Source organism: Polyergus mexicanus, unplaced genomic scaffold, assembly GCF_030449975.1.
Source record: "Polyergus mexicanus isolate NDT 795.1 unplaced genomic scaffold, iyPolMexi1.0 SCAF_18, whole genome shotgun sequence".
NCBI classification, from domain to species: Eukaryota; Metazoa; Arthropoda; class Insecta; order Hymenoptera; family Formicidae; genus Polyergus; species Polyergus mexicanus.
Window position 1 is genome coordinate 889,986 of NW_027223338.1, and position 26,899 is coordinate 916,884.

At 36.6% G+C, this 26,899-nt stretch overlaps 2 protein-coding genes across 3 annotated transcripts; one reads left to right on the top strand and one right to left on the bottom strand.

The window, feature by feature from the left end:
- Bma (SCY1-like protein bma) lies at positions 1–24,650 on the top strand. 2 transcript variants are annotated; one of them, XM_070310271.1, is made up of 17 exons: positions 1–420; positions 5,206–5,417; positions 6,233–6,367; positions 7,066–7,296; positions 9,412–9,532; positions 9,882–9,965; positions 11,119–11,264; positions 11,982–12,227; positions 13,352–13,497; positions 13,631–13,781; positions 14,099–14,339; positions 14,964–15,132; positions 15,599–15,780; positions 16,225–16,278; positions 16,425–16,666; positions 17,376–17,635; positions 18,318–24,650. In XM_070310271.1, the coding sequence occupies exons 2-16, from the start codon at positions 5,265–5,267 to the stop codon at positions 17,619–17,621; spliced, it is 2,547 nt and encodes an 848-aa protein (XP_070166372.1). In that variant the 5' UTR covers positions 1–420; positions 5,206–5,264; the 3' UTR covers positions 17,622–17,635; positions 18,318–24,650. The 2 variants fall into 2 exon arrangements, with proteins under 2 accessions (XP_070166372.1, XP_070166373.1); XM_070310272.1 differs by having other exon boundaries at positions 17,376–17,522.
- LOC138941012 (uncharacterized) lies at positions 21,791–26,173 on the bottom strand. Its single transcript, XM_070310273.1, has 3 exons — positions 26,080–26,173; positions 25,003–25,982; positions 21,791–24,770 (listed from the first exon to the last, which is right to left on the bottom strand). The coding sequence occupies exon 2, from the start codon at positions 25,977–25,979 to the stop codon at positions 25,215–25,217; it is 765 nt and encodes a 254-aa protein (XP_070166374.1). The 5' UTR covers positions 25,980–25,982; positions 26,080–26,173; the 3' UTR covers positions 21,791–24,770; positions 25,003–25,214.
- Positions 26,174–26,899: the final 726 nt, after the last annotated feature.

Genomic DNA, 26,899 nt, shown 5'->3' on the forward strand with positions numbered 1-26,899 from the left:
CCATCGTCGATCGCGACACACCATCTGGCGCATCCCGTCGGCCGCGGCGCGGCGTCCACGATCACGCACACACACATAGAGGCGCGCGCTGTCAGCGCGAGAGCCCTCGCTCCCCTCCCTCCCGCTATCACACTCCCGCCGCCGTGCATAGAGAGCGCGCGCGCGCGCCACGCGCGTCGCATCCGTTTGCTCGCTCGCGAGTTCGCGCCAACTTCTCGCGATTAACCCTTCTCGCAGTCGCCGTCGTCGTTCGCCGCCACCGCTGCCGTCGTCGTCGTCGTTGTCGTCGCCGACGCAGCCGTCACTACCGGTGTGTGTCTCCTTCTTCCGTTTCCTCTTCCTCCTCTTTTCGGCGCAGAGAGAGAGCCTATGTGCGGTGGTGTGCTATCTCACGCCTTTCCCGATATCGTTCGGCAACAGGTGAGTCACACACTCTCGCGCTCCCTGCCTGTCCGTCTATTCGTTCGTACGCCGTCTATCGCTTTTTGTATTTCACATTCCCGTATATTTCTATTCTGTATGTTTATATGTGCATGCATATATATATATATATATATATATATATATATATATATATATATATTACGTTTAATCGTGCATTATTTCGTTGCAAGCTCCTCGGGATTTCGCGCGGGTCACGGTCTTCCTTAACGATATCGGGATCCCATTATGGCTGCGTTTATGATCGCGTTAGCTGCAGGATTCGCGTAAACGCGTAGTGCGCGAGAAGGATTACGCGCGGGAATAACAGGGGCGAGATTGGGGTCAACACCGGGAATCCGACAGGATAACGCGTCGCCGCGGGGGAGAATCGAGCTTCCCCGAGATCGGGGGTGCGATTAGAGGGGTGCGCTTGCTAACGTTAACGGCTCTCGCTCGCGCTTATATCGATTTACCGAAGCGGATAACGCCCGTTAACGTCAATCTGACGAAAACCTATGGTCCCTCGTTCCAGTTCGTCATCGTGATGACGCGATTAAAATTACCATCGCGTGCGTTAATCCTTGAGAGCGAGAGCGCGAGAGACAAGAGAGGAATGCCTCTCTCTCTCTCTCTCATTTCTCACGGTGGAAGGAAGGAAGGGGAATGCACGAAATATGGAGCAAGGGACGCTTTTATCAGAAATCATATTTCCAGCATGGAAAGTTCTTAAAAAAAAAGAGAGAGAATCAAAGAAGAGAGAAATATATCGTTCTCTCTTCCATTCGACATTTTTCTTCCTCTCTCTTTTTTTTCTTTCGTTCTGATTATATTTACTTATGAATATTAAATTCTATAAATATTATATCTTGCGATATCTATAATCTAGGCACTCTTCTTCTATTCGCATCAGAATCAAATATAATATATTCGCTTAAAGTATTTGAAAATTTCTTATAATAACGCGTATAATAAGTGTTAATGTAATTAACAATAAGCGTATAAATTGGCGCGATTAATCGCACGTGGCGTAATGAAACAAACTGAAACGCGAGAACTGTTATGAATTTCGACAGATTTCCCGATACTCTCGATCGCGTATCCCGTGTGTTAACTGACTGTTTTTGAGAAAGAATCCTCTTCAATGCTTCGTCGACCGCGTTTCGAATTCATCGAAACAAACACACTGTATACACAGTCAAAGGTCATTCCCGCGCTTCTACGTATGTATACGGATAAGCGAGCACGATTTCGGAATAATATCGATCCTTCGATTCTCGATTACAAATATTCGTGGGAGGAATGAACGGCGTCAATCGTATTATTGTCATCTCAGGATCGATATGATTTCGGAGAGGCACGCGAAAACGATCTCTAATCTTATACGAGATGATAAAAAACAAAGATCAACTCTGGATATCTCCGAAAAGATTCGACATATCGGAAATTAAATTTTATGGAGAGAATTTAAACTCCTCACATTTTTTACACAAAGTATACTTTCTTAAAAATTCATATTTAAATGATTATTTATAGTGAAATGCAGACACACGGAATATAAATGTCGATTTAAAAAGATAAGAATATAAGATTCGCTCTCTCTCTTTTTTTTTTTCTAATCATAATTAGGTAATCGATCGTGGAAATGTGGACAATAAGTATCAATTTGATGAGAGACTTTCTTTCTTTCTCTTAGTCTCTTTCATTTTTTTATTTAGCCACACACGATTGAAGAGATCTCCTCATTTTGAAAAAGCTCATTTTATATCGTACACATTTTAACTTTATTTAATTTTTTTAAATTTCGTTTTCTATTTATATGATCAGGTAATTGTAATAAATTTTTTGATTACATTTATCTAAGTATAATAAAAATATAATAGAAAATTCGCGTACAAACCTTCATATTGACTGTATAAGATATAGGTATATAAGGAGCAATTAACGATAAGTATATATATATATTTACCTCATTTAATGAACGAAGTGATCGCAGAACGAATCGTCGTAAATCTCGATTAATTTGATTCCCGGCTATGTGTATGTATGTACGGGCGTCTTTATACGCCGTCTTCGTCGCGAAATAAATTATTTTTAGATCGTTATATTGTACATAAGCACCTCAGATTCTAAGCTCGGCTCGAATATTATACTGACTCCTTTTGATCTATGACTAACGAGAGCGTTTCCGAGCGATTAGGCGTGAATAGTCGACGACACCGCGTCGACTTTTCTTCGGACTCCTAATCTTCTCTCATTATATCCGAATATTCTGAAAACGACACTCGAAAGCTCGTATTTCTACATTGTCAAGAAAATCTACGACTACAATCTTCACTCCTACGCAAGAAATGCGAGAGAATAATAACACACGAATATCTTTCCCTCCCTGAAGGACAAGAGCGTTGAAAAGTCTTCGAATATTAAAATAAAAATTTTATGAAGAGAGACAAGTACTATAAAAAAAAATTTATAGTCTTTATCGCGCGATTTCTTTTTTAAAAAGGAGTTTATATTTTTCAAATGGCCGGGGTCATGGTAACGTGGACAGTAAATGTCAATGTGATGAGAGACCTTTCTTTCCCCTTCTCTCACTTTCATTCTTTTTTATTTATTGTATTAATCACGCATTGGATTTCCCTTTTGAAAATTCTATATTGTACATGTACATTTAACTTTATTTAATTTTTTCTTTATAGTACAAATGTAAAAAAAAAAAGTTTGAATATATTTCTTCCTTTGTAAAAATATAATTTGCTCATTTTTTGACGTTTGGTTGTATGAATATTTAAGTTGCAATGAACAGTTGTATTTCACTGCAAACGATTGTAAACGGTTAATATTTCATTGCAAATCACAGGGGTGTTTCAATATTGAGCTTATATATGTTCAATATTTACGAGGTTACTTAACATTCATGGATGAAACAATGAGTTTGCAAATTAAGCCGCAGAGCTGCAAATAGGTAACGAAATCTCATTCCCGTTTAATTTTGGAACGGAACTTTCAGTGTCGATAATTAAAAAGTTTCTACCCGATAGTACCCCTAGGTAGATAAATACGATTCACGATTCGAAGAGGTCGTAGTTTTTTTTTTTTTTTTTTTAGACATTTTGTGCAACATATGACTGCAAAGTGAAAATTTAATTAATCACGAAGTACAAAGGTTTCCCGGATTAAATCCTCGCAAAAAAAAAAGAAAGTAATTGGTTATAAATCATAGCGCGCATCTTTTAGAAAGTTAAATAAAATAAAATAAATTTTATCTCGCGATGACATAAAAAGAGGAATATGCGAAAAAATAAATCGAACGATTGAAAAATTTTACATTTTTCAAACATTTTGATATTAAATATGATTTCAATTCCTTCGAGAGAATCCGCCTATTAATTTCTTCAATCCCTAGATTCTAAGAAATTTTTTTTTTTTTAATTTTCGCGATTGCCTTATCGGAGGAACAAGATGATAGGTGTAAAGACAGAGAGAAAGAAATTTAAAGATTTTAAAGAAATCTTAAAATCTAAGAAAGAGGAAAGATTTAAAGGAATTTCAAGATTTAAAAGCTTGAATTTTCTTGCTCTCGAACATCAGAAACTCAACAATTTCTTTTTTATCGTCGATTTTTAGAAATTTTCTCGCATTTATGATGATATCTAAAATCCACAGACTTCTGTATATTATACCTAAACTGCTAATAGCGATGTGATATGTAAAGCAGAGTAGCTATTTATAATTAGGCAGAATATATATATATATATATATCGAGTTGGGTCAATACACAATTATATTCTTACACTTACTTACATATACACTTATATATACACTTTCAATCTGCCCAATAGTAAATGGCTGCCCTTGTTTCACATGTCACTATATATGAGACGTAGTCGTGTTAGCAGTTTACGTATAATATATAGAAGTTTGTGAAATAAATATATATATGTATAAAATAATAATATATAATTATTATTGTCATTGGAAAAGCAAATTCGGCTGCTTTTTATAATTATAGTAAAAATATACATAAAATACAAAATTAATATTAGATAATTTTTTTTTTTTTTTATTGCGCTAAGTATTTGTCAAACTTATTTATGCTGTTTAAATTTCAAACAATTCTTATCGCGGGATTGTTAAATGGAAATATATCTCCAAAATGGATATATTATATTACAGAATTGTTGGAAAGAAAATTAATGAAAAAATGAAACATCGAACTGAAAAATGAATAGGTAGAAATCGAATAGATTGCAATTTAAATTAAAAGGACTTTTGTCCGCAACTGAGCTCAAAATTAAATATCTATAGGTCTGCCTCAATGCGTTAATCATGATGTAATTCTTATCCAGTCAGAAATATATAGTTAACGCGAAGTTGTACTAACGTCGAAAACCAAATATTGAAACAAAATTGAAATTCTGATGGAATCGACATTGTAATAGTATAAATTGCTGACAAATCTTCGATTATTGTATTTCGATATAATTTCAACGTTGAATTAACTAATTAATTATATCTAAATATATAGAATCTATGCTAAAATCAACGTAACTTTGGCGAATTTCGACGATCTCCCTCATATTATATATTAAATACGGAGAAATGAAAATCCCTCGCGAATATACCGTTGCGATATTCCATTTGTCACGAGCAAATATAGAGATTGTTTTCACGATATTACAACCAGTAGGCTACCTTTTCCCTTCGCCTACCCTTTATCCCTTCCGGCGAGTTAACGAATAGTAGATAGACTTAACGCGTTCGACGTGAATTTTGGCTTGACAGATAATAAACAGAGGTCGACGTTGATTCACTGAGGGGCCTTCGCTTCCTGGTGCTGCATCATGTTCGCGAAATCCAGAGGCAGTAGCACGGCACCGTGCGACCTGCTACCCGACCCGATACGCAGCACATACGAGATCGGCAAGCAATCCGCCACAGCCGGACCGGAGAATGTCTGGCGGATCTACGACGGCTACCGGAAGAAGGACAGAATGGTAATTAGCGTTGCAAAAGAAATGACGATAATATCTTCGATATCTCGTTCCTCTAAATTCGTATCTAATCACGAGAAGTCAATCTCCGAATGAGATGGAATGTTATTGCAGTTTTATCGTAAATCGAAGAGCGAAAGATTTATTGAGAATAAAATGTAAAAGTCCTTCGCTTTCTGGAAGTAAAATGCTTATTGAAAAGTTCCGTTTTGACAATTGAATGTCGTTCAGTACATTTATCAAGATATGTATACTTGAAAACTATTTTCAGAATATGAAAGGGCACATAAAGATTTGTGTGAAATTTATTGAAAAAGATGAATATATGTATATATAGTTGAATATCAAAATTTTAAGAAATATATTTTTTCCACTGCGAAACTGGATCAAAACTCTTTCTGAATTAGGAATAATATTCGCGAAAGTCTAGAAAAACTTTGCAGTTTTTTTTTTAATAAAAAAATGAAAGCAATACTTGCGATAAAGAACTTAATTATCGCCAAAGATCGATTTCTTTCGAGATGTTTGTTATTAACACCTTAATCGCGCGATTCAATCATCAGTCTTTCTAACGATAGCGTCTGGATAGAGAGACAAGGAGGCGATTGGATCGTGGATTAGAGGTAATCCAATTCGATATTTCGCGAGAAATCAATTGTGAAAGTGATCGAAGGGTTTAAACGTGAGAACGAGATAAGTTCGTGCGATTTCATATCCGGACGAAAAACGAAACCATTCTCGCTTCATTCGAGAAGATAAATTCTTGCGATTATCGAGAAAAGCACATGTGAGATAATAACGGGATTGCTTGTTTGTAGGAGGTCTCGATCTTCCTGTTCGACAAACGTTCCGTGGAGAAGCTGCACAAGCCGAAACGCAGGGAAACGGTCACGGATATTCTGCGCGCGGGTGCCACTCAGATGGAACGATATTCGCATCCGAAGCTCCTGCAGGTATATAAGCGCGCCACCTTCGGGTATTATATATATAGGCCAAGGTGAAGTGCGAGAAATTTCCCCTGTCCCTCTCTCTTCCCATTTGGATATATCTCACAAGTCGACTATCAAACTGTAAAATGGTTTCGTCGAGAGAAGTCTCGGTGAAGACGGATACACACACACACACATGCACGCATACAGGTAGTCTTTATATAAGTTTATTTTCCAACTTTCTCTGACAGTATAGCTTTTCTTGTAAGTATCGTCAAACTAATATATTTTTCTTCTTAATTCTTATCTTATCGTTTTTTTCTCGCTTAAGAGCTGTTTTGAGAAATCTTACAAATGTAAAAAATATGTCTTATGAGAAAATTAATCGCAGAAGTATTAGAGAAGAATTAAAAGAAGAACAATTTTCTGGAAAGCGGCGGAGAGAGAAGACGATAATGGAAGCTAAAGAAATATGATCTCTACCGCTTTCTTTCTAACAAGATAAGGATTTAATATACACCAAGTATCATAAACACCCACCCACATAGCCAAATACAATTGGAAATAGAATCTATTTGGAAACGAAACGAATGGCAACGAGTTTCGCAAATTTATTTGAAAGGTTTTCGGTCGAAATGTATAAATATATATTATTGCGTTTTTGACTATTTTTTACGAGCCATCCTCTATAGATCCATGTGCTATATTTGACACCGATATAGGCGTACAAAGTGGAGGAGTGCGCGGATACGTTGGCCTTCGCATCGGAGCCGGTTCTAGCCAGCTTGGCGAACGTCCTAGCGTACAAGGAGCAATTGGCAAACACGCTCGCGGCACAATCCTCGGGGCTGATGGGCAAGCAGAACCATCCGCCGACCATGAGCCACCATCGCTCAACCTTCGTCAAGGAGTACGAGCTGCTCGAGCTGGAGATTAAATACGGACTTTTGCAGGTAGATAGAACGTATCTCGAAACTTGCCCGGTAGAAAGTAATTCTTTTTAAAAAAAATTGTTCTTATATATATATATATATACATGTATATATATGTATTCTTCGAGATATATTTAATAATTTACTACACATGTATATTTATTACTACTACACATGATTTATCTAGTGAAAAATAAGTATAAGTGCATGTCGATCAGAGTTTGCGCGTTGTTCAAAAGGCCCAATTATATGACATTGAAAGTATATTAAAAGTGAATTATTTCGAAGAATACTGCTAAATTTTTTTCAAGTATGAAATATGATTTGATTAATTTTATGTATCACGTACTCATTATTGTATCATTGAAGAGAGTCCAGTCGGGGACAGAAACGTTTGATTAGTTATACTGACAGTTATTTATATTTGCGATTCGCGTCTTGTTTTTTATTATTGAGATGTTTAATTTTTGATCGTTATATATATTGCGTTATTTATGTTCGCGATTTGCGTTTTGTATATTGTGAGATGTCTAATGTAATAGCTTGCCGTTAAGATACTCGCGTGCGCTTATCATTAAATATCGCTTCTTAAATCTATTTTTAATTATTTGTTTTGATTTTATGGGAGCTACTCCGTTATTTTTGAAATATGATGCGTTTTAAAAGTGTTCAAACGATCAAAAATATTTTTCATTGATGGTTAATTGGAATAAAATAGAAACATAGTTATCGAATTGATTTTTTAGTAGTAAAGATAATAGCAAATAGTAATTTAATGTTTAAAAAAAATGTCTATTTTGTATTAAATTATAAAAAAAATAATTATCTATTTAACATCGTATTGATTAAAAAATACAAATGACATAAAAAGAGACAATTTTCTGTTTAGGAAAAGAACGTTAACGGATGGTGCTATGGTTCCTTTTCTTGCCCACAATATTTCCGATAAACAAATTTTCGTAAATTTTATTTGTTTCACTTGTCTCTACTTTCACGATAGAGACACGGACGATAATTATGCTTTTCGCGGCTTCACAAATACGGGGCACCGATAATGGAGTTCGTCCATTAACAGTTAAGTGTGTAAAACGAGACTATGGGCATAACGAACCAACGTGGCGTGTTTTTAAGCTCTTCTTTTTCACCTATGTCGTTTTATAATATTTTTTTCTTTTCCCTTTCTATATCTGAAAGATATACGATCATATGCGTAATGGAATTTTGATAGAAATTATCCTCGCGATGTATCGCTCCGATGGAACGCAGTACGTATATATATATATATATATATATATATATATATATATATATATATATATATATATATATATACACATTATAACGTGAAATTAAATGTCAAATCGCGTCAAATTAACGTGAAAATAATCGATTTTCGCTATTCGGAGCGGAAATTACGCGATCGATCTCTTTGCACGGAATAAAAGAGGCAGATTTCGAAACACGAGTACGCATGCACGACCGTGACATTGTGTTTACGCACAATCATAGCGTAGACGCAATAACGGGGTCACGTTGCGAAAAATTAAGTCGAATTCAGACGCATGCGTGTACGACCGAGAGAGACAGAGATAGATAGATAGATAAATAGATAGATAGATAGATAGATAGATAGATAGATAGATAGATAGATAGATAGAGAGAGAGAGAGAGAGAGAGAGAGAGAGAGAGAGAGAGAGAGAGAGAAGATGATCAGAGAGCGAATTTTCTCAAAAATGAGTTTCTAGTTGTAACTGCGAGAAATCAACTCCGTTACGGTGTTGCTACTGCTCGGTGTAGCTCTCGTATAATAGAATGTATTACGAAGCGTAATAGAATACTTGATGCCTTTAACTCCCTTCAAACTACGACTTGAACTTACGTCACCGTGTAACAGTAATCGCGTTTGGCAACGCGGCCTAATGACTCGGATCTGCAATCATATCTTTGGCGAAAAGTAAATAAACCAAACTAACTTGATTCAAGCATCATGGAGAAGTAATATCGAAATTCTTCGGAGTAAAAATAACAATAAAATTATTAGAAATATTATGTGAAAGAAAAATAATATATATTCTCGCAGTCCAGTCACGATTTATTATGTATAAACTTTTTACTTTTTTTTTTCTTTTTTTGCAGATCACAGAGGCTCTCTTATTTCTTCATGGCAACTGTAAATTTCTTCATAGAAACGTTTGTCCGACGAGTATCATCATCACGAAGAGGGGCACGTGGAAGTTGTCGGGATTCGAGTTTCTCGGTGAGTCTGCACAATCTCGTTATCCCTCGTATCAAAGATAAATTCCTTAATCAAAGTTTGGCCATTTTTTGTCAATCAGTCATTTTTCCTCAATTAAGATTATACGTCACTCTGTTTTCTTTTTAATTTCCCAATATGATAAAACGTTTTGTTGATAAATATATATAATGATAAAAATTTATATTATTAAGTTAAAGAGAAAATTGTTTTTGTCAAATTATTGTATATAAGTTTTAGAGAGTATAAAGAAAGGCTAATAATAGAAAGAAATAAATGATGCGCCAGACTGTGATATCAATAGATAGCATAATGCAATCTGTTACTTCGGAATACGTTTTGCTCTTATTAGAGGCGGCCAAGGAAGTACCAATGACCGTGCAATCGTGGACGAAGCACATGCCGAAAATGACTCAGCCCAATCTCGATTACATAGGTGAGGTGTCGGGTATGACTGTGTCCTTAACGTACGCCCACACGCTGGGAGAGCTGTTTCAGTAACAGTGTTTCGAATCACTCGACTTTACAAGACATTACTAAAATCGATGAATATATATTTCGTTGGCACTCAACGCGATTAAATGCATTCTCGAGCCTTCGCTTGAAACCGAGTAATTGATTTTCTTCATAAATAGAAAAGGCTCTCCTACAAATAGAAACTCTGAATATGGCGTCTTTATAAATAGAGATTCTTTTTTTTCATCTCTTTCGAATATTATAAAAGGAATTTAAAAGATTATTTAGCGAGATAAAAATCTACATTTTTCAAGAATATGTATGCGTTTAGTATCACAAACGCGATTATATTTGCTTTTTTCCCGCGCGATTCTCGCATCAGATAAAGCAATCTTGGGTATTATACAGTCGTATTTAACTTTAAATGCACGATGAAAACAGGAATCTAATTATACAGCCGTTACAATAACATAACGACTCAATACTGCGTTTTGTAATTTGGTTGAATTAAACCGCTCGGTGAATACATTTCAATCGAACGTTCGTATATAAGCATGTCAGAGAATAGGGATGACTAATAATGAAAAAATTCAAACAATTTAACATTCACAATAATTCAAACACATTTTTTTGTACGATACGATAGCGATAAAATATATCGTTATTTATAATTATAGTAGAAAATAGAATATATCGATATCTGGATCTAGTGGCAAAGGCTTAATAATAATAAATTGAATGACTGCCAGGCGGAAGGCAAACGTATTACCGGATTCGATAATATTAAAAGGAACAGAACGGAAGAGAGATTGACCATGGAAGCCCCGTCGAGTTCCCTACGGCTTTCTCTGTTTATATACGTATACATAAAAAAGAGTTTATTTACGTACGCGAGAGAGAAATGAGCTCGGCATTAATGGGATTGGATTTATGCGGAAAACTCTATTATCTCCGAACTTTAGCGATAAACTGAGTGTGCCACTTTGCATCCCGTGTCTCTCGATCGAGTCACGCAAGAATTATTGATAACAGCTTCCCGGCTAACGCTCTCTTTCTCTCTTTCTCAATTTGCGTTGCTAATTACCCTCCCGCCCCTCGTATACCGGGTTCGTCTGTAACGCAACACGTTGCAGCACCGGAGGTGCAGCAGAAGAAGCTCGGCAGCTTTTCCAGCGACATGTACAGCTTCGGTATGACGATATGCGCGATCTACAATCAGGGCCGACCGCTGATACAGGCGAATCACAGCTGTTCGGATTATCTCAAGCAACTAGAGACCGTAAGTTGATCTGTCCGCAAGACGGAAACGAGATAATTCTTTTAGAAACGTCGAGAAGGATCTCGCGGATATTCTTTTAAAGGATTTTAACCCTCGGGACACACGGAGAGATTTTCTTTCGCAAAGATCTTTCATCTCTCTGAGACGTTTGAATAAATAAATTTCAGTCTTTAGTTACATATTTTTTATCTATTGAGTTTTTTACCACCTTGCACGTCTGCAATTGTATCGCACAACTGCAATCGTATATCATAATTGGCTAACGAAATTGGAGAGTAAAAAAAGCATGTCTGTACAATTTATCTGCAAAAATTTTCTTTGCGAGATACCTATTTGTTTATATAAAAAAATATTGATTTTATTCTATCCGATAGCTTCAAATTGCGTTTGTTTTTCGTTAGAACGACCTGGTATATAGTTCGTTACTGCATTCTACGCTTCAATTCGCAATTTCATACAATATATTTCAACTCTCAAAAGGGCAGTTACAATATTGCCAAAAAATATTTAAAGAGCCACCGAGACTACCTACACTATCGCACAGCTAACTCTCCTGCTGTCCCGCAAATTAATATACAATAATTATACAGACCAACATCGTCTTATAAAGCAACACATTTCGATATTATGATTTTATTATAAAAAATTCAAGTCTCCTAAAAAAATAATTTTTCAGACTAAATAAGCATTATGTTGTTGTTGTATCGTGCCAATCAGCTCGACGATCAAGTCGCCGTTATTTTGCCACTGGTACCGATACCCCTGCGGGAAGCCGTAACGCGACTCTTGCACAAGGATCCCGAGCAGAGACCTACCGCGCAAATATTGACCATGATCAAGTTCTTCCGGGACCCGTTCGTGCACGCCCTGCAATTTCTCGATGTCAGCAAGATGAAGGACGTGTCGCAAAAGGAGCACTTTTACACGACGACTCTGAGGGAACTATTACCCTATATGCCAAAGGTATACGCGCGAATACTGCGACGTTAATTATTCCGGGCAAACTTGCGGGACGAGAACATCCGGGACGAAAAATTAAATCTACAATCTAAATATTAGAATCGTAATTGTTTATAATTTATTTTTTTATTAAAAACGTTTTCAAGTTTCCCTAATTTCTTAATGACGATACCTTTTCCTTTCTTGCCGGTATATAATTTTCCCGCAGCTCATTTTGTAATAAAATCATAGAGGGGTTGCGAATTTTTTTACCCCATCTTCGGAAAATAGACAGGGTGTTTACTTTATAAATGGGGAAAATATCAGAAAACGTCGGAATTCTCGGGGATTCTTTTTTATAGCTGGAAAAATCAGGGAATTTTCATGTCATTTTATTAAGACTCGGGAAATTTTTTTAAAAATTTAAAATATATATTATAAATCTCTCTCTCTCTCTCTCTCTTTCTTTGTTTATACATTTATTATTTTAACAAAATATTCAATATGCAGTATATATTCTTTATTAAAGTAATTTTTAGTGATAAAAAATGAAAGTGTTATGCACCGCGTATATGAAAAATGTTTTATCTTATTCCATTTTTTTCCGTACAATATTCTGAAGCAGGACTTTAAAAGTAATTATTGTGTGTTCATATAATAAAGTCGCAAGCCCCGCTATAGAATTTTGTTTATTATTTTGGAGTCGTTTTATTATCTTGATTTCTCCGTACATTTACAAATCTAGCACTTGAAACTTGAACAAATAAGAAGCGCTGCTTTTCCTTTATATTTTATATAAATGAAAAATATAAGAAAATACACGCGATAAAAAAATTTATTTTAGAAAGAATTGCACCGGAAAATCTTTAAAATATTCTCTTTACCTGGAATTTTGAATAAAAATATCTGGAAGATCAAAGAATTTTCAGGGAATTTTTTCACAAGAATGTATGTACAATATATGGACATTTGATTAGACATCCTGATAGAGAAAATTATAGAATACACAGGAAGTTAGTGTACTATATATGGCGATTGCGTCTCTCCACGTAACAGTTGTAAATTTGACTTCGCTCGCTCCGTGAACGAGCAAACTCCCATCCTAATCGCGCACGTTTTCGCGCGTGTCACGCGAACATTTTCTGCAGAAACTCTGGTATCAGCACATCTGGACGTATCTTCACGCGGAGCTGCAGACGCAGGAAGTCCTGTCGGCCGTGCTGCAACCTATGCTCTACATCGTTCAGAACAGCACCAAAGAGGAGTACGACCAGATCGTATTTCCCACGCTCAAGTACGTACGAGAACAAGGGCGGAAATGAGCGCGAGATCGCGCGAGATAGGCACGTCTCGTCTCACACCTCTCTTCCATCTTTCTCTTTCTCTCTCTTTCTCTTTCTCTCTCTCTCTCTCTCTCTCTCCCGCAGACCACTCTTCACCAATCGAAAGTCAATCCAGGGAACCGTGACCCTATTGGAGAATCTGCACGTCATCCTGGAGAAGACGCCTCAGGATTACGAGCGCGAGGTCCTCTCGATGCTGTACAAGTCCTTCGAGAATTCCAACATTCAAGTACGAGTAAGTAAACGATCAATTTCATGATATATGAACGAGAAAAAGTCTTTGGACATCGTCGAAAAATATGTTTATCTAACGCAACTAAGGAAATTCCATTGCTAAGTCAAAAATTCTGATATTTAAGAAATTTAAAGAATTTTTAATTAGATATAAAAATTCTTAATTTCCTGTAAGTTTCTACACTTCTAAATCGTCGATGCCACATTCATACACCGATTTTCGTGATTTAAGAATATCGTGGATCACCACCTAAGAAATTTTTGTGTCTCTAAAAGATTTTTCTATTAATAACACGATTAATCTCTGTTTGTCATTAGATGGCCGCGTTCGTGGCTGTGTCCCACGTGACGAATTATCTCGAGGACGATGCCATACACAAGGTCGTGCTGCCGAAGCTGCTGGACGCTTTCGAAAACAACTCGGCAGATGCGCGCGTACTGATGGATGTGGTGCCGTGTATTCTGTGCCGTCTCGAGAAGCAGAAGATCATCGACTGCATCCTACCGCTGCTCTGCAAAGTCAAGCTGCAGGAGCCCGAGATCGTCGTGCGGGTTGTAAGTAAGTGAAGTAAAAGCGAGTATCACACAAACGTGGGTCTAGTACTTTGTAAACACGCACCTAGTACAAGTCTTTCTCGATGACGACCATCGACTACTCGCGTGTTTTACGAGATCAAAAGATTTATCATTAAATTCTTTCTATATAAAACGAGATATAAAGAGGATACGAATAATACATATCTCTCTTCCGTCTACTGTCTCGGCGAATGCTAAAAAATGTGATTCAAAATTTTATTTTACTGCCTGACTTACCCTACTAGAATTATTTTATTACCGATTATTTATCGAGACAAGCGCAGTTATTATTGATCATATGAAACTCGGCCACAAATATACAATAGAACAAATATACAATAGATATTTCAATAGAACAGCTTCTTTGGATCAAATGCCTGTTAGAAAGGAAAAAGAAATCGACCAGAGACCATTTTAATCCATAATGAAGTAAGGGAAAAGATCCTGTTCTCGATAACATGGAAAGGAAAAATAAAACGTAAAAACGAGGGGAAAAAAAGGGAATAAATGATCTGTGTACCAAAGAGACAGATATGTTTGTTTTAAGGAAGAAGAGACAAACGGTATACAACTCTAAAGGTAATCGCTCTCGTCCGTTTGCATTCAGATATTTATAGGCTGATGCTCACCGACAAAAAGTACGGATTGTCTGTCAATTGGATGGCGGCGCACGCGATGCCGTCGTTGCTACCGCAAACCGTGAATCCGGCGCTGAATCTCGAGCAATTCATCCTACTCCTCGAGGTGCTGCAGGATATGTTGAACAACATTGAGAGGCAAGCACAATTAGCATTAAGAGCGAGCGGTGTAATTAAAAGTGTCGGTTAAACGGGTCAATGATAACACGATTCTCTCTGATAATTATTATGAGAACAAACGAGTACCATTGTACGTATCTTTAATGGCGTGTGCGAAGTAATTGCAGAATTCTTCAATTGTAAAATTAATGCGTTATTCATACACGTCTAGTAATCGTTAATAAAATTACTTATTAAAAAAGCAAATACTGATCGATATTTTATCGCCAATAACTCGTTGCGCTTATTGTTCCGCCGAAACGATGATTCTATTTACGCCATTTAACTCGATAACGGACATTACATAATATAATTAATAAATATGGCGGAGCTATCAATTAATTAATATCGCGCATCTGTCGATATGTCTGTCGATATAATGTATCTATAGAATTTACCGAGTAATAGCTTGAGCTTTCTTTCTCTCTCATTTCTGTCATTCTAGAAATCAGAGGAACAAATTGACGCTCGACAATTTATCGCTACCGAGTCCCGACAAGTATCGACCCCTGCGACATCAGTATAGTACCGATAATGTGCACGTGCCGACGTTCAACATTCCGAATTTACGTATCGAGCAACGTAAGACCTCATCAGCAGAGGATATGGCCAGGAAGAATAGCATCGGTGCGAATACTAACAAAAATATCAGCAGATATCAAACATCTTTTTTACCGTCATCCAACATTTTTTACGCGCGAATCTAAATTTCGATGAAAACCTCTAAAGCTTTTACGGGCAATTTTGTTTTACACAGTTTTTAAATTTTTTGACTCGTAATACATTTAACATTTCCTTCACTCCTAATATCTAAAAGTGTTCTTTCGATATTTTTTTTTTTACTACACTTTCTTTTACGGCGAACTAACACTCTGGATATTTTTTCTAAATATTAGTTAAACTGTGAATGGTGGTTTAATAAATTTTCCGTCTCTTGGTAGCGAGATGGGATCGGTAGGAGACAGAGGGAGAACACGTCCATTAACTTTATTTAATATTTATGATAACGGTCCTCCAAGGGATCAAGTGACCCGCGCTTATGATACTAAAAGAGCATTTCTCCGCACGTAGGTTCCATATCAACGGCGTCTGCGGAAAATATGGCGCGGAAAAGTTCGATGGCTGGTAAGTGGAAATGTGCTAGTTCTTTCGCGCCTCTCTCCCTTCCCTGCTTTCCAATATGAAATATTAAGCGAGTCTCGGAGGCTTGATATCTCTCGTCTCGAGGCGCAAACGAGATCGATCTAACCGAATCGGATGATTCTGTTTAGCGATGTTCGGTGGATGGTTTACCTCAACGTCGGCTAACGACAACAATTTCCTACGAGTTGCCAACACGTTCACGAGCAGACGCCTGTCGGACAACACCCTGATGACACCGAAGATACGGATAGCGCCGTCCTGTGCGAGCTCGCCGGGCGCGACGCCCGGCAGCGGCCTACCGATCCGTCGACACTCCAGCACCGGTCCCCAGGAGCGACGTGGATCCAACATTAATTTATCTCCGCCTACGGTACATATATATTACATATGTAAAGATGGACTGCACGTACCGCATTTACCGCTCCTACTTTAATTCGGGGCGAAGCGTATCGTTGACACGCGACACGCAATGACGTAACGTGTAAAAGAACGCGTAACAGATAAATATCGCGTAGTAAATGAATAAAAGAATGAATATATGTATATGAGAATTGTTGAAATGCTTGCAATCGTAAAACGCGGAGGTGTATAACGATACTCTTAAGATGAATGAAACGTGAGATTGAAATTTTCAATATAATTCCCTTCCGTTCTCTCAATTTCGAGAATCGAGATTCAAGTATTCGATAACTCTCCCGTAATTTTATCTAGCACTTAATGAGGCACATCGAAGTTTAAAACTAACGTGACCTAGTGACATTTTTGCGTGCGCTTTGGAACAATCGGAAAACTACCTGCCATTTATAAAAGCGAATCCTTTTTATTGATCATACGACACGATGTAAAACAGAAATAAATCGGAGTCTAATTTAATTAGATTAATTGATCGCCGCGCGGTATATATAACTAATGCGCCGAGTGCTAACGAGGATAAAATCGCGTAGATTTGCGACTTATACAGAAACTCCGAAAAAAAATTCGAGAAAGATTAATGTCCCTCGTTTATTCACGCAGTAAAAGTAAGTTGTAGTAATTAGTTCTGTGTAATTGATTCAACGTCAAATCGAATCTATTCGCAGGGGGGCGGGATGCCGATCACGAGTAGCAGCGTGCCATATCTGCTCAGTACGAGCTTAAGCAGTATTCGCGGCTCGAGACGGCCATCCGTATCCTCGACGTCGTCGCAGCAGGGGATCGGGCTACTGCAGCAGGTTGGCTCCAGCATGGTAAGACAACTACCCCCCATCTGCCTGAACCTGAACGGACCACCACCACCACCAACACTTTCTCCATCACTCCAGCTACCGGGACAGCATTCCCACTGACCCTCCGTTACAGTGTAAGGATATTCGCTAAGACTTTGCTCCGTTCGTGCTTGCCGCTCTTTCTCTCTATCTCTCTCTTTCTTTCTCCGTCTGATCACTCCCACACGCACCTTCTCCTTAGAGATTAGATTCTCTCTATTTTCGATTAATTGGGGGAAACCGTCGTGCGATATCGAAATATTGGTCAAAGCAGTTTTGTAATTGATAATAATCAAACGCGATAAGTTTGGAAAGAAAAATTAAAGTTTCAACTGTTTCCTCTTGACGATAATTAATTGTATCATAATTATAAAATTTAGTAATTTAATATTTTTTCGTGTTTCTCTTTTTCTTTCTCTTCCTCTAAAAAACAATAAAAAATTGTAATTTTCTTTCTGACATTTATGGAGATTCAATAGCAAATAAATTATTTTTTCAAGATGAGAAAAGATGCAAGAATATTATCTTGCGTTCGAGAAAAAAAATTCAGATTAACACAATGGAAGAGATATTAAATCCGGAAATTTCAATTTGTAAAAAATTTCTATAAGAGCGCTTATCTCTTGAATTCAACGAGATTCTTTCGAAAATCGTGTTTTCTAAGACCGATCATTATCGCGGTTCCTTTTTATTCTCGTGACGTGCCTCGCGCTGCACCGTACGAGAAACGGCAAAGCCGTAAAGGGACTTCCCTCCCTTCTCTTTCCCCTGTTGCAGTACCAATTCTTCAATAGACAGCCCGAAGCGTGAAGTGCCAACGATCGTCACTGAACAAAGGTCGAACAAGATCGTGGTAGTTGTGGAGTCTCTAACTAGCGTACGCCGATCCACTCGCACACTCGGTCAATCGTAAGGAGCTGAATAACGAGGAATCACATCGGTGACTCTTGCAAGCACTTCTCAGCAAGCGAGACGACGCCGATTCACTTCTAATTAGCCTCGGGATTCGGGCAACAGACGCGACCATGGATAGCAAGCCCAGATTGCGAGTTAGTGAAACTAGATGTAAAAAAGGAAGAAGGATATTGCAGGTACGTGCAAATTTAATGAGATACTGAAAGAGGTTCTCGCGCGCATTTCAACCGCGTTCACGCGAGATCTACTATACATACATGGGTACATTCTTCGGCGGCCAAGATCGTGAATTGATGACCGCAAATTAATTCGGAGAGAGAGAGAGAGAGAGAAATCCCTCTCTTCTTCCTCGCTGGATTAGTATTCGCACCCTATATGTTACCCTTGCCGTCAACGAAATGGCGATGGAGAATTCAGAGATATGCGGTTCTAGCGGGGAAGACATGTATAACGAGCAATGGACATACAGGGTGTATCAGAAGTCGTCAACTCCGAAAATTTGATCCGGGTATTATACTGTTAATTATCGATGTTGAATTTTCAGATAATATTAATATTTTCTCTGCTCATCTTATGGATGATCAATGGAATAGTAGACGCATAACATATAGCTTGTTATAATAAAAAAAAAAAACTTGTCGGTCAAGAAAACACCTTTGTTTTGCGAATGGCATTTAAAAGCATAATTTTTTAAAGCGTCTCGCAAATTAATGATGCATGCTTGATGATAAAGTGTTAATATATATTAATATTTCGATATTTTATATACAATAATCTTCAACATGCAATATTTAATAATTAATGATAAATGATGACATTAATTATAAATTGTTATATATATTTCTTGATTATTTTACCTTTATTGTCATAATAATTTTAAATTCATTATTTTAAAAATTACATTCTCGCCGCGCATTTAAATCTCAATATGCCGTCCGATTCTGAACTTCGTTTATCTAGGTCAAACGTCAATAATCGACTCCATAAAGCGGTGACATAAAGTAACTCGAGACTGAATCTCGAACGTGGACTGTGAGCTAAGAACATCACTAATCCATATTTCATATCCACAAGTAAAAAAATCGAAGATTGCGACTTCTGAAACAACCTCTATATCGACAAGAGACATTTCCTATAGAAGTAAATACACACAGTACCAAAAAAAAAAAAAAAAAAGAAAAAGAAAAGAAAAATACAAAAATTAATATATATATATATATATCTTAGCCACGTACGGAGAGACAAAGAAATAAATATTTTTCTCGTCGATATATATTTGTCTATGTAATAATCTATAAAAATATAACGACGTGTGCGCGAGTCTAGCCACACGTCACAGTCGTCAATTGTTGCACTACACAATCACTAAATTTTAAGATAGCTTTTACAACTCAGGCATAATCAGGATAACTTGAGTCCACTTTAGACGATCTGTAATTCACGATAGAAAAGATTTCCGACAAATTATTCTATTTATTATTTTATGTGTCGCGTGTAATACATAGAAAACGCATGGGGAAGTAAAATACATATATTATACATATGTACATTATGCGATTTGCGAGATATATAAAATTGTAGATAGACTTCTACCTTGAATTTTATCGAGAATTATACATCGTCTGAGATGGGGTTCACACACGCACGCACGCATGCACGCATATATATATATATATATATATATATATATATATATATATATATATATATATATATATATATATATGTAACTGGTTGAGTTTTCCATCATAATATAACCGGTATTTTGCAGAACGAAACCGCCCATTAAATTGTCGTACATGGATCGCAATTAATATATATTTAAATTAAGAAATAAAATTATATTACTTATGATCGATAATAATTTTATCTGTTCATTGCCGCGTATATGCAATTGATCAAGCGTGAAAAAAATGCTATACTTTTTATTGAAAATAAATATTTCTCGTTATTGTTAATTACATATGCGCGTGAAGGAGTGAATAAAATATATTTCGCAATTCACATGCGATTTTATTTCTGAAGTTTGTATTCTTTTGATAAATGTATTACTTTATTCTCGATTCGAAAAATTTCGGCGGGCAAGCTGTCAGACAATCCATATATAATTATTTGTACAAATTAATATTTATAATCTTTTGTTATGTAAATCAAAGTAAATCCTTGAGCAAGTACTTTCCCGCTCGCGATAGCATTCTTTTTACGTGCAGCCACGTATAAATTATAGAAAAATCTTAGATCTCGCGATCAAAGATTCTTCTATAATATTTGCATGTCACGTATGTCGCGTGTGCGTGTTCGGTCGCGTGATGCGTGCACGTGCGTGCGTTTCGAGGATTTTAGTAGCAATAAGATTTTAAGAACTTTTCGCGTCGTTTAAATTTCGTTTTTTTTTATCTTTGATGTGACTTTTCTCCGATAACTTGTACGCGCGTACAAATCTTTTTCTCTGTCTCCCTTTTTTGTCCGCTCACTAATTGTCAATCATGAAAAGTAGATTAATAGAAATCTGAATCTTACACGTTCGCAACATATTTCGTTGGACAGCTCTATCTGATACCAACGGGTCACGGGATATATATTCTTCCGTGTAAGTAAGATATACATATACGTGTCCGGAAAGAGAATGTGTAGTTAACGAAAGGTGTGTACTCGAGCGCGATCAATCACCTCGTCTAACAACAAGGAACTGATCGCGAAACGAATTGATACGAATTTCGGCGAGTTCGATTGTATTGTATAACTGATGACGGTTCGAGAAAGGACAACATCCTTGCTCCTTTCGATTGCAAAACGAATAAACGCAGAGGCCATTATTCACGCACTCACGTACACAGGTATCTTAGCTCGGCTCGATCCTTCGGTGCCTGATTATGAATACGTCCGCGAATAATTGATAACGATCTCTTCGATCCCGAGTATTTTGATATAATTTTCGGAGAGTTGTGTCTTTGCATTGCCGAGAACGAATATAATCTCGATTTCTATAGCATGACGATGGAAATGAGAAGTCGAGAAATCTCTTTGCACAAAGAATGAGAAACGCTGAACGTTTCAAACAGCAAAAATATTTGAGAAATAAAATTCCATGATCTTTTGAATTTACATCCTAAAAAGATTCATTTTTAAAGATTTATTTATTGGAAAATTAATCGTAAATTTAAATTGATAAAATCACTGTAGGATAAAAATTCTTCTCTCACTCTTTCTCTCTCTTTTTCTAATTACGTCATATAGTGAACATAGAATAGTTGAGAAAAATCCATTCTATATGATATATAAAGAAAAAAAATTATAATAAAAAAATTGTATAAAAAGTCTATAGTTAATAATAATTCATTTGCACTAGCGCAACTAATTATATAGTCTAATGAATACTAAATGTTATGAATTTTACTTAATTCCATTTCTTATTTTTAATTAATTCCATTTCGAACTGTATGTCATCGCACATATGGTGGAGGGAAATCTTACAGTGCGTTCAAAATAAATAAATAGAAATCATCGCGAAAAGAGAAAAAGAAGGAGAAGGAAGGGAAAAGACAGAAAGGAAGAGAGAATTCATTTTTCAAATTTGTTAAGCGTCGAAATGTAGGATGTTGGAATTCAACGAAAATCATATTGGAAAATAACATCATTTCTTGAATATAAGAAAGTAGAATCGAAAATGAGATTGTATTCGTATCGGATTTTATGTGTAAAATTTTCCATCCTTTAATCCGGCGAGATTCTTCCCGTCCACAATCGCGCGAGAGAATCGGAAAGCGCCGAAATTTTATCGATCTCGTTCCGAGCATTCATGAAACGTCTACGATTCGAAAGAATCTCATTTTCGTGTGGTCATACTATTCTAACTAATTGCATAAGAGATTATACAAAGTTAAGTGTCCTTAACGTTAAGCACACCCCGATACACATTTGGAGAAAGTAACGAAGCGATCGGGTGACATCGACTCGCTCTTCTACTCCCTCTTTTCGCGTATTTTAAAACAGGCAGGCAAAGATAAAGAATAAAATGATATCGAAGTGTGATTATTCTATCAACTATGGACAATCACGGACAATCATTTACACGTATCGAGATAGATGTGTGTTTGTGATGCGCACGACACATATTTCGTTTAAGTAGAGACGCGTTTGGACGAGAAACCACACTCGCGGCTTTTAATCGCCAGTATAATGTAGCGATTTTAAATACGAAATGATCGATAACGAGCGACGATTATCTGTCGAATAATCGCTGGACCAAGTATATGCTATAAATGTTATTTTGATCATCATTATTTTCACACAAATATCACGTTTGTCATTTAAATTAAATGGATGTAAAAAAGATGTAGGAAATTTGTGTTTCTTCGTCTTTCGAAATTTTCGTTAGTCAAACTAGGAAACGTTAGTTGATATTGAACAAAGTGATACTGTATGCGCTCTCAGCTTGTCCGTTTAATTCGATATTGCTCACTCGTCTCGCGCTCGTATATCGCTGAAAATACAACGCTTGCGATTGTCATAAATACCAGGGTCGGTCAACATTGTGCCCCAGGCGACATACAATCAAATTAATATACATTCTGATGTTGATCGACGCTCATGGCTCGTCCGAACGCGCGTTCATCACAAGAGGGGCGATTCTCTAATATATATGTATTGTATACTATCGAGTATCAACGCACAAACTGTCTTGTATTGCGCAGGGACGCGTTTAGGCGTCATAGAATGGGCTCGGGTCCTTTATTCCATTATTTTACGAACCGTTTGTATTTATAAAACGAAACTCTCAGTCGAGATATATATATTACTATTAATAATGGAACTTTTTCACGACCGGAAGAATCGAGATGCCCCGATTATTTCAGAGCCCCCATTGAATTCTTGGGGCCCGAACATTATTCCGCAGGGCCTAAAGGCGTCGGGATAAACACGCCGCTATGGTACAATTATAATATTTCATATTTTTTCTGTTTTTTTTTTTGTTTCTGCGCTTTCCCTTTAGATATCTCCTACGCGATCTTTATTCGCAGATTTTTAAGGACAATTTCGCTTCCAATATATTTCTCGTCTGTCACAGTTCATTATATCTTCTCTTGATCCTTCTCATCGTGCTGTAAGGAGCGAAAGAAGATTCTATCTTTTTATCTGTTATTGGCTTTAATTACAATATATTAGGCTAATACGCGAAATGATGATCAATTAATTTATTGATCGAAATATTAACAATAAATATAAATTTCGAAAAATCTTATTCTTAAATCAACTGTTTCCTTTTCTCATTCAATTGTTGCATTCTTGTATTTATCTACGGCGAAAACGCTGAAAAATTCTTAGAGGAATCTTTGGTGGAAATTTTAGAACTTGAGTAATTTTCTACTCGGTGCATTTTTCAAACCGTCGAATTACGTGAAAAGGAATCAGCAATGTGAAGAAAGTGTGAAGCTAGCTAACGCGCGTTCTATAACATAATAATTACACGCAGCTAAAGGGAAAGTATGTATTTCCTAATTATATACAGATGACAAAGCACACTGACTCTCTTTGAGATCGAATACATTTTGAAATTGCAGTGTTTCGTAATTAGTATATGGATGTAGAGGAAGAAAATAAAATACATATACGCAGCATCTTTTCAAAATATAAATTGATAAGAGATGTATAGATAAAAATAAATGTATAAATGAGAATATTTTTCAACGTAATTTGTCGAATGACTTTTTTGATGTGTGTTACGCTCGAAATATATTTCACGCACACGACAACCGATCCTAAAGAGGATGTATCTTTGCTGTATACTTCTAATTTGTACCAATTCGATCGGTTTTATTCCCCCCCGTCCCGCGGAATCGATTACGCGCAGATAAGTATTTATCGGCGCGTTTCCTAAACGCGGACCACCGTATTATTGTCAGTATAGCGATTCTCTCGCGTAGTAAAAGGAAAAGAAAAGAAAAAGATATATCACTGACGAGTAAAGTGCTCAACAGAATAATCCCCGTCAAGATTATGTGTTCAGAGAGGATACGTTATACTCTTTACGACGTCGTTAGTGATAAGATAGCGTTCAGAGGTCTATATTCGGAGAATATAATCCTTCTACCAATTATACATATATATATATAATTATAAATGTATATTTCATGTATTCGTTTTTAAAAATACAGTAAATCCACCGTTGTGTCGACACAATGCTCGAACGATTATTTTGCATGCGATTCGTTTTCACTTGTACCTTTCCCATCTGTTTAGAGAAAAATCTCTAATAAATTGCGACTTTGTTATGTAATAAGATCATATCCAGTACATTTATTATTCTGTAGTCATCTAAAAAAACAAAGATTAAATAATTATATATTGCTGCTTAATAATTATATATATATATATTGGACAGTATTGTCATATCTGATTTACATACATGTATTATATATATATATATATATATATATATTTTATATATTATATATATATATATATATGCATAATTCGTATGTTCTTTTATTAATAGAAATAATTTGTAAACTGTATTTAATTATCTAATATGAAAATATGCACTTACAATAGATTGTGCTCGTTATGTTATCATGGTAAATTTGACATAATTAATTTTCTTTCTTATACGAGCTCCTGCTATGTTGTTGATAGCTATCAGTTATATATTATAATGTATCGCATGCCTCCTTCATCTCTCCATCGTATGTGGAATGAGATAATAGGTTGCGCATCTTAATTTCTCATCCTCTCAGTTTTGACATTTGTTTCAAATAAATTTTATAATTGGCCAAGAGCTTTTCTCTTAGCGATGTTATAATATACTCTTATATATACTTTTGGTAAATATCTTGACATTCGTATTTTGGCTTTGGCTAATGCTATTTCAGTAGGTGTTAAAGAAGATAAGAGCTTCTGTATTGTAGGTGTTTTTTCATATTGTTCGGCTTGTTTTTTAAGTCGAAGTAATACTAATTTCTTGGCCATCAATTTTCTTTGTTTTCTTTTCAGTGCTTTTTTTCTACAACACAATTTAAATGCTTCCGTCTTTGAATCGTTTTCTTTTACGTTATGCTTATCTGGTGAAATTTGTTGCAGCTGTTTACGAAAATAGGATTCAGTTTCTTCCGGAATATCTTCGAATAATGCAATTTCTGATACTTCCGTTTCGGGTTCTTGACATTTCGTTTTCAGATTTTCAAGAAACATGCTTGTTTCCGGGTCGGACATTTCCATTTCTGTTTCCGATTCTATTTTAACTATACTAGGCTTACCATTATTAGTAGCAGGCTTGTTTGGCAGGTTTAAAGAAGGTGCAATGCCGCGCTTCAATTTCCTCACTCTAAACGTCACCAGATAATCGTCGTCGGCAAAGTGCCGATAGCACACGGCACATTTGCTTATCTGCTCATCGGTCAGATGTTGAATCTTCTCAGAGTAGATCATGTTTTTCCATTTCTGAAAAAGGATCGGATTCTTGGGAATCTGATGAGACGGGGCATCTCCGCCAGATGGGCATCCCAAGATGCAACACGCTCTCCCCATAACCTAAAATATAAAAAAATATGTATATCTCACCGATAATCAAACAAATTTATTACGTGGTCGTTTGTCTACGTCTTTCTTATAGCGATTAAACACTTACGTTAGTTGCGAGTATATCTGTTGCTCAAAAATGTTTCCAAACACAATTCAGTCTATAACCTTCAAATACGTATTATCCGTGGCTTTCCGGTAGATAGTCGTCACGTGATTCGCATTTACTTTTACGACACGGCAACAGATGGCGCGAACACTCGCTCATGAGTGGGAACTTAAATTACTACTCTCTAGACTTTCTTCTTATTTAATAACAAATGTTTAATCAATTATAAATGCGTGTATATAATATCAGATACAGGGAGAGAAAGAGATAAAAGTTTTTCAAACAAATAAATATTGTTACTATGTACCAATAAATCAATAGTATTTTTAGTGAAAATAATTATACAATATATATATATATCGAAATATATCGATAAACTTGAATCGATTAAGTCGATAACGAAGTTGTCGGTAACAGGTACGCCCCACGTGGTTTTTCTTTCCTCAAGTTGACATATCGTATCGCCAGTGCGGCCAACTTCGCGTCACGCGCATGCGCATGCGCACGCGTCAGCGACACTCGAATCGCCGTGCGAGGTTGCACTACGCGAATATTTGAAAAGCGCGAGCCGGATCGCGTGCGTCGCGTCTTCGGTCCGTGTCGCGTCGCGTTCCCCTTCACTCGCGTTCCCGGGAACGATCGCCGAGAATATCGTCGCGTCTCGTGTCTCTCGTCCCGTCTCTCACGTCGAGCGTGGCATGCGAGGTAAACGACGCCGGTGAACGGTGTTTACCCGCCTCGTCGTTCTCGTCGAGGAGCGCAGGATTATGATCGATGAGTCGCTGTGACGAGATCCCGGTGGAAGGACGACGACGACGAC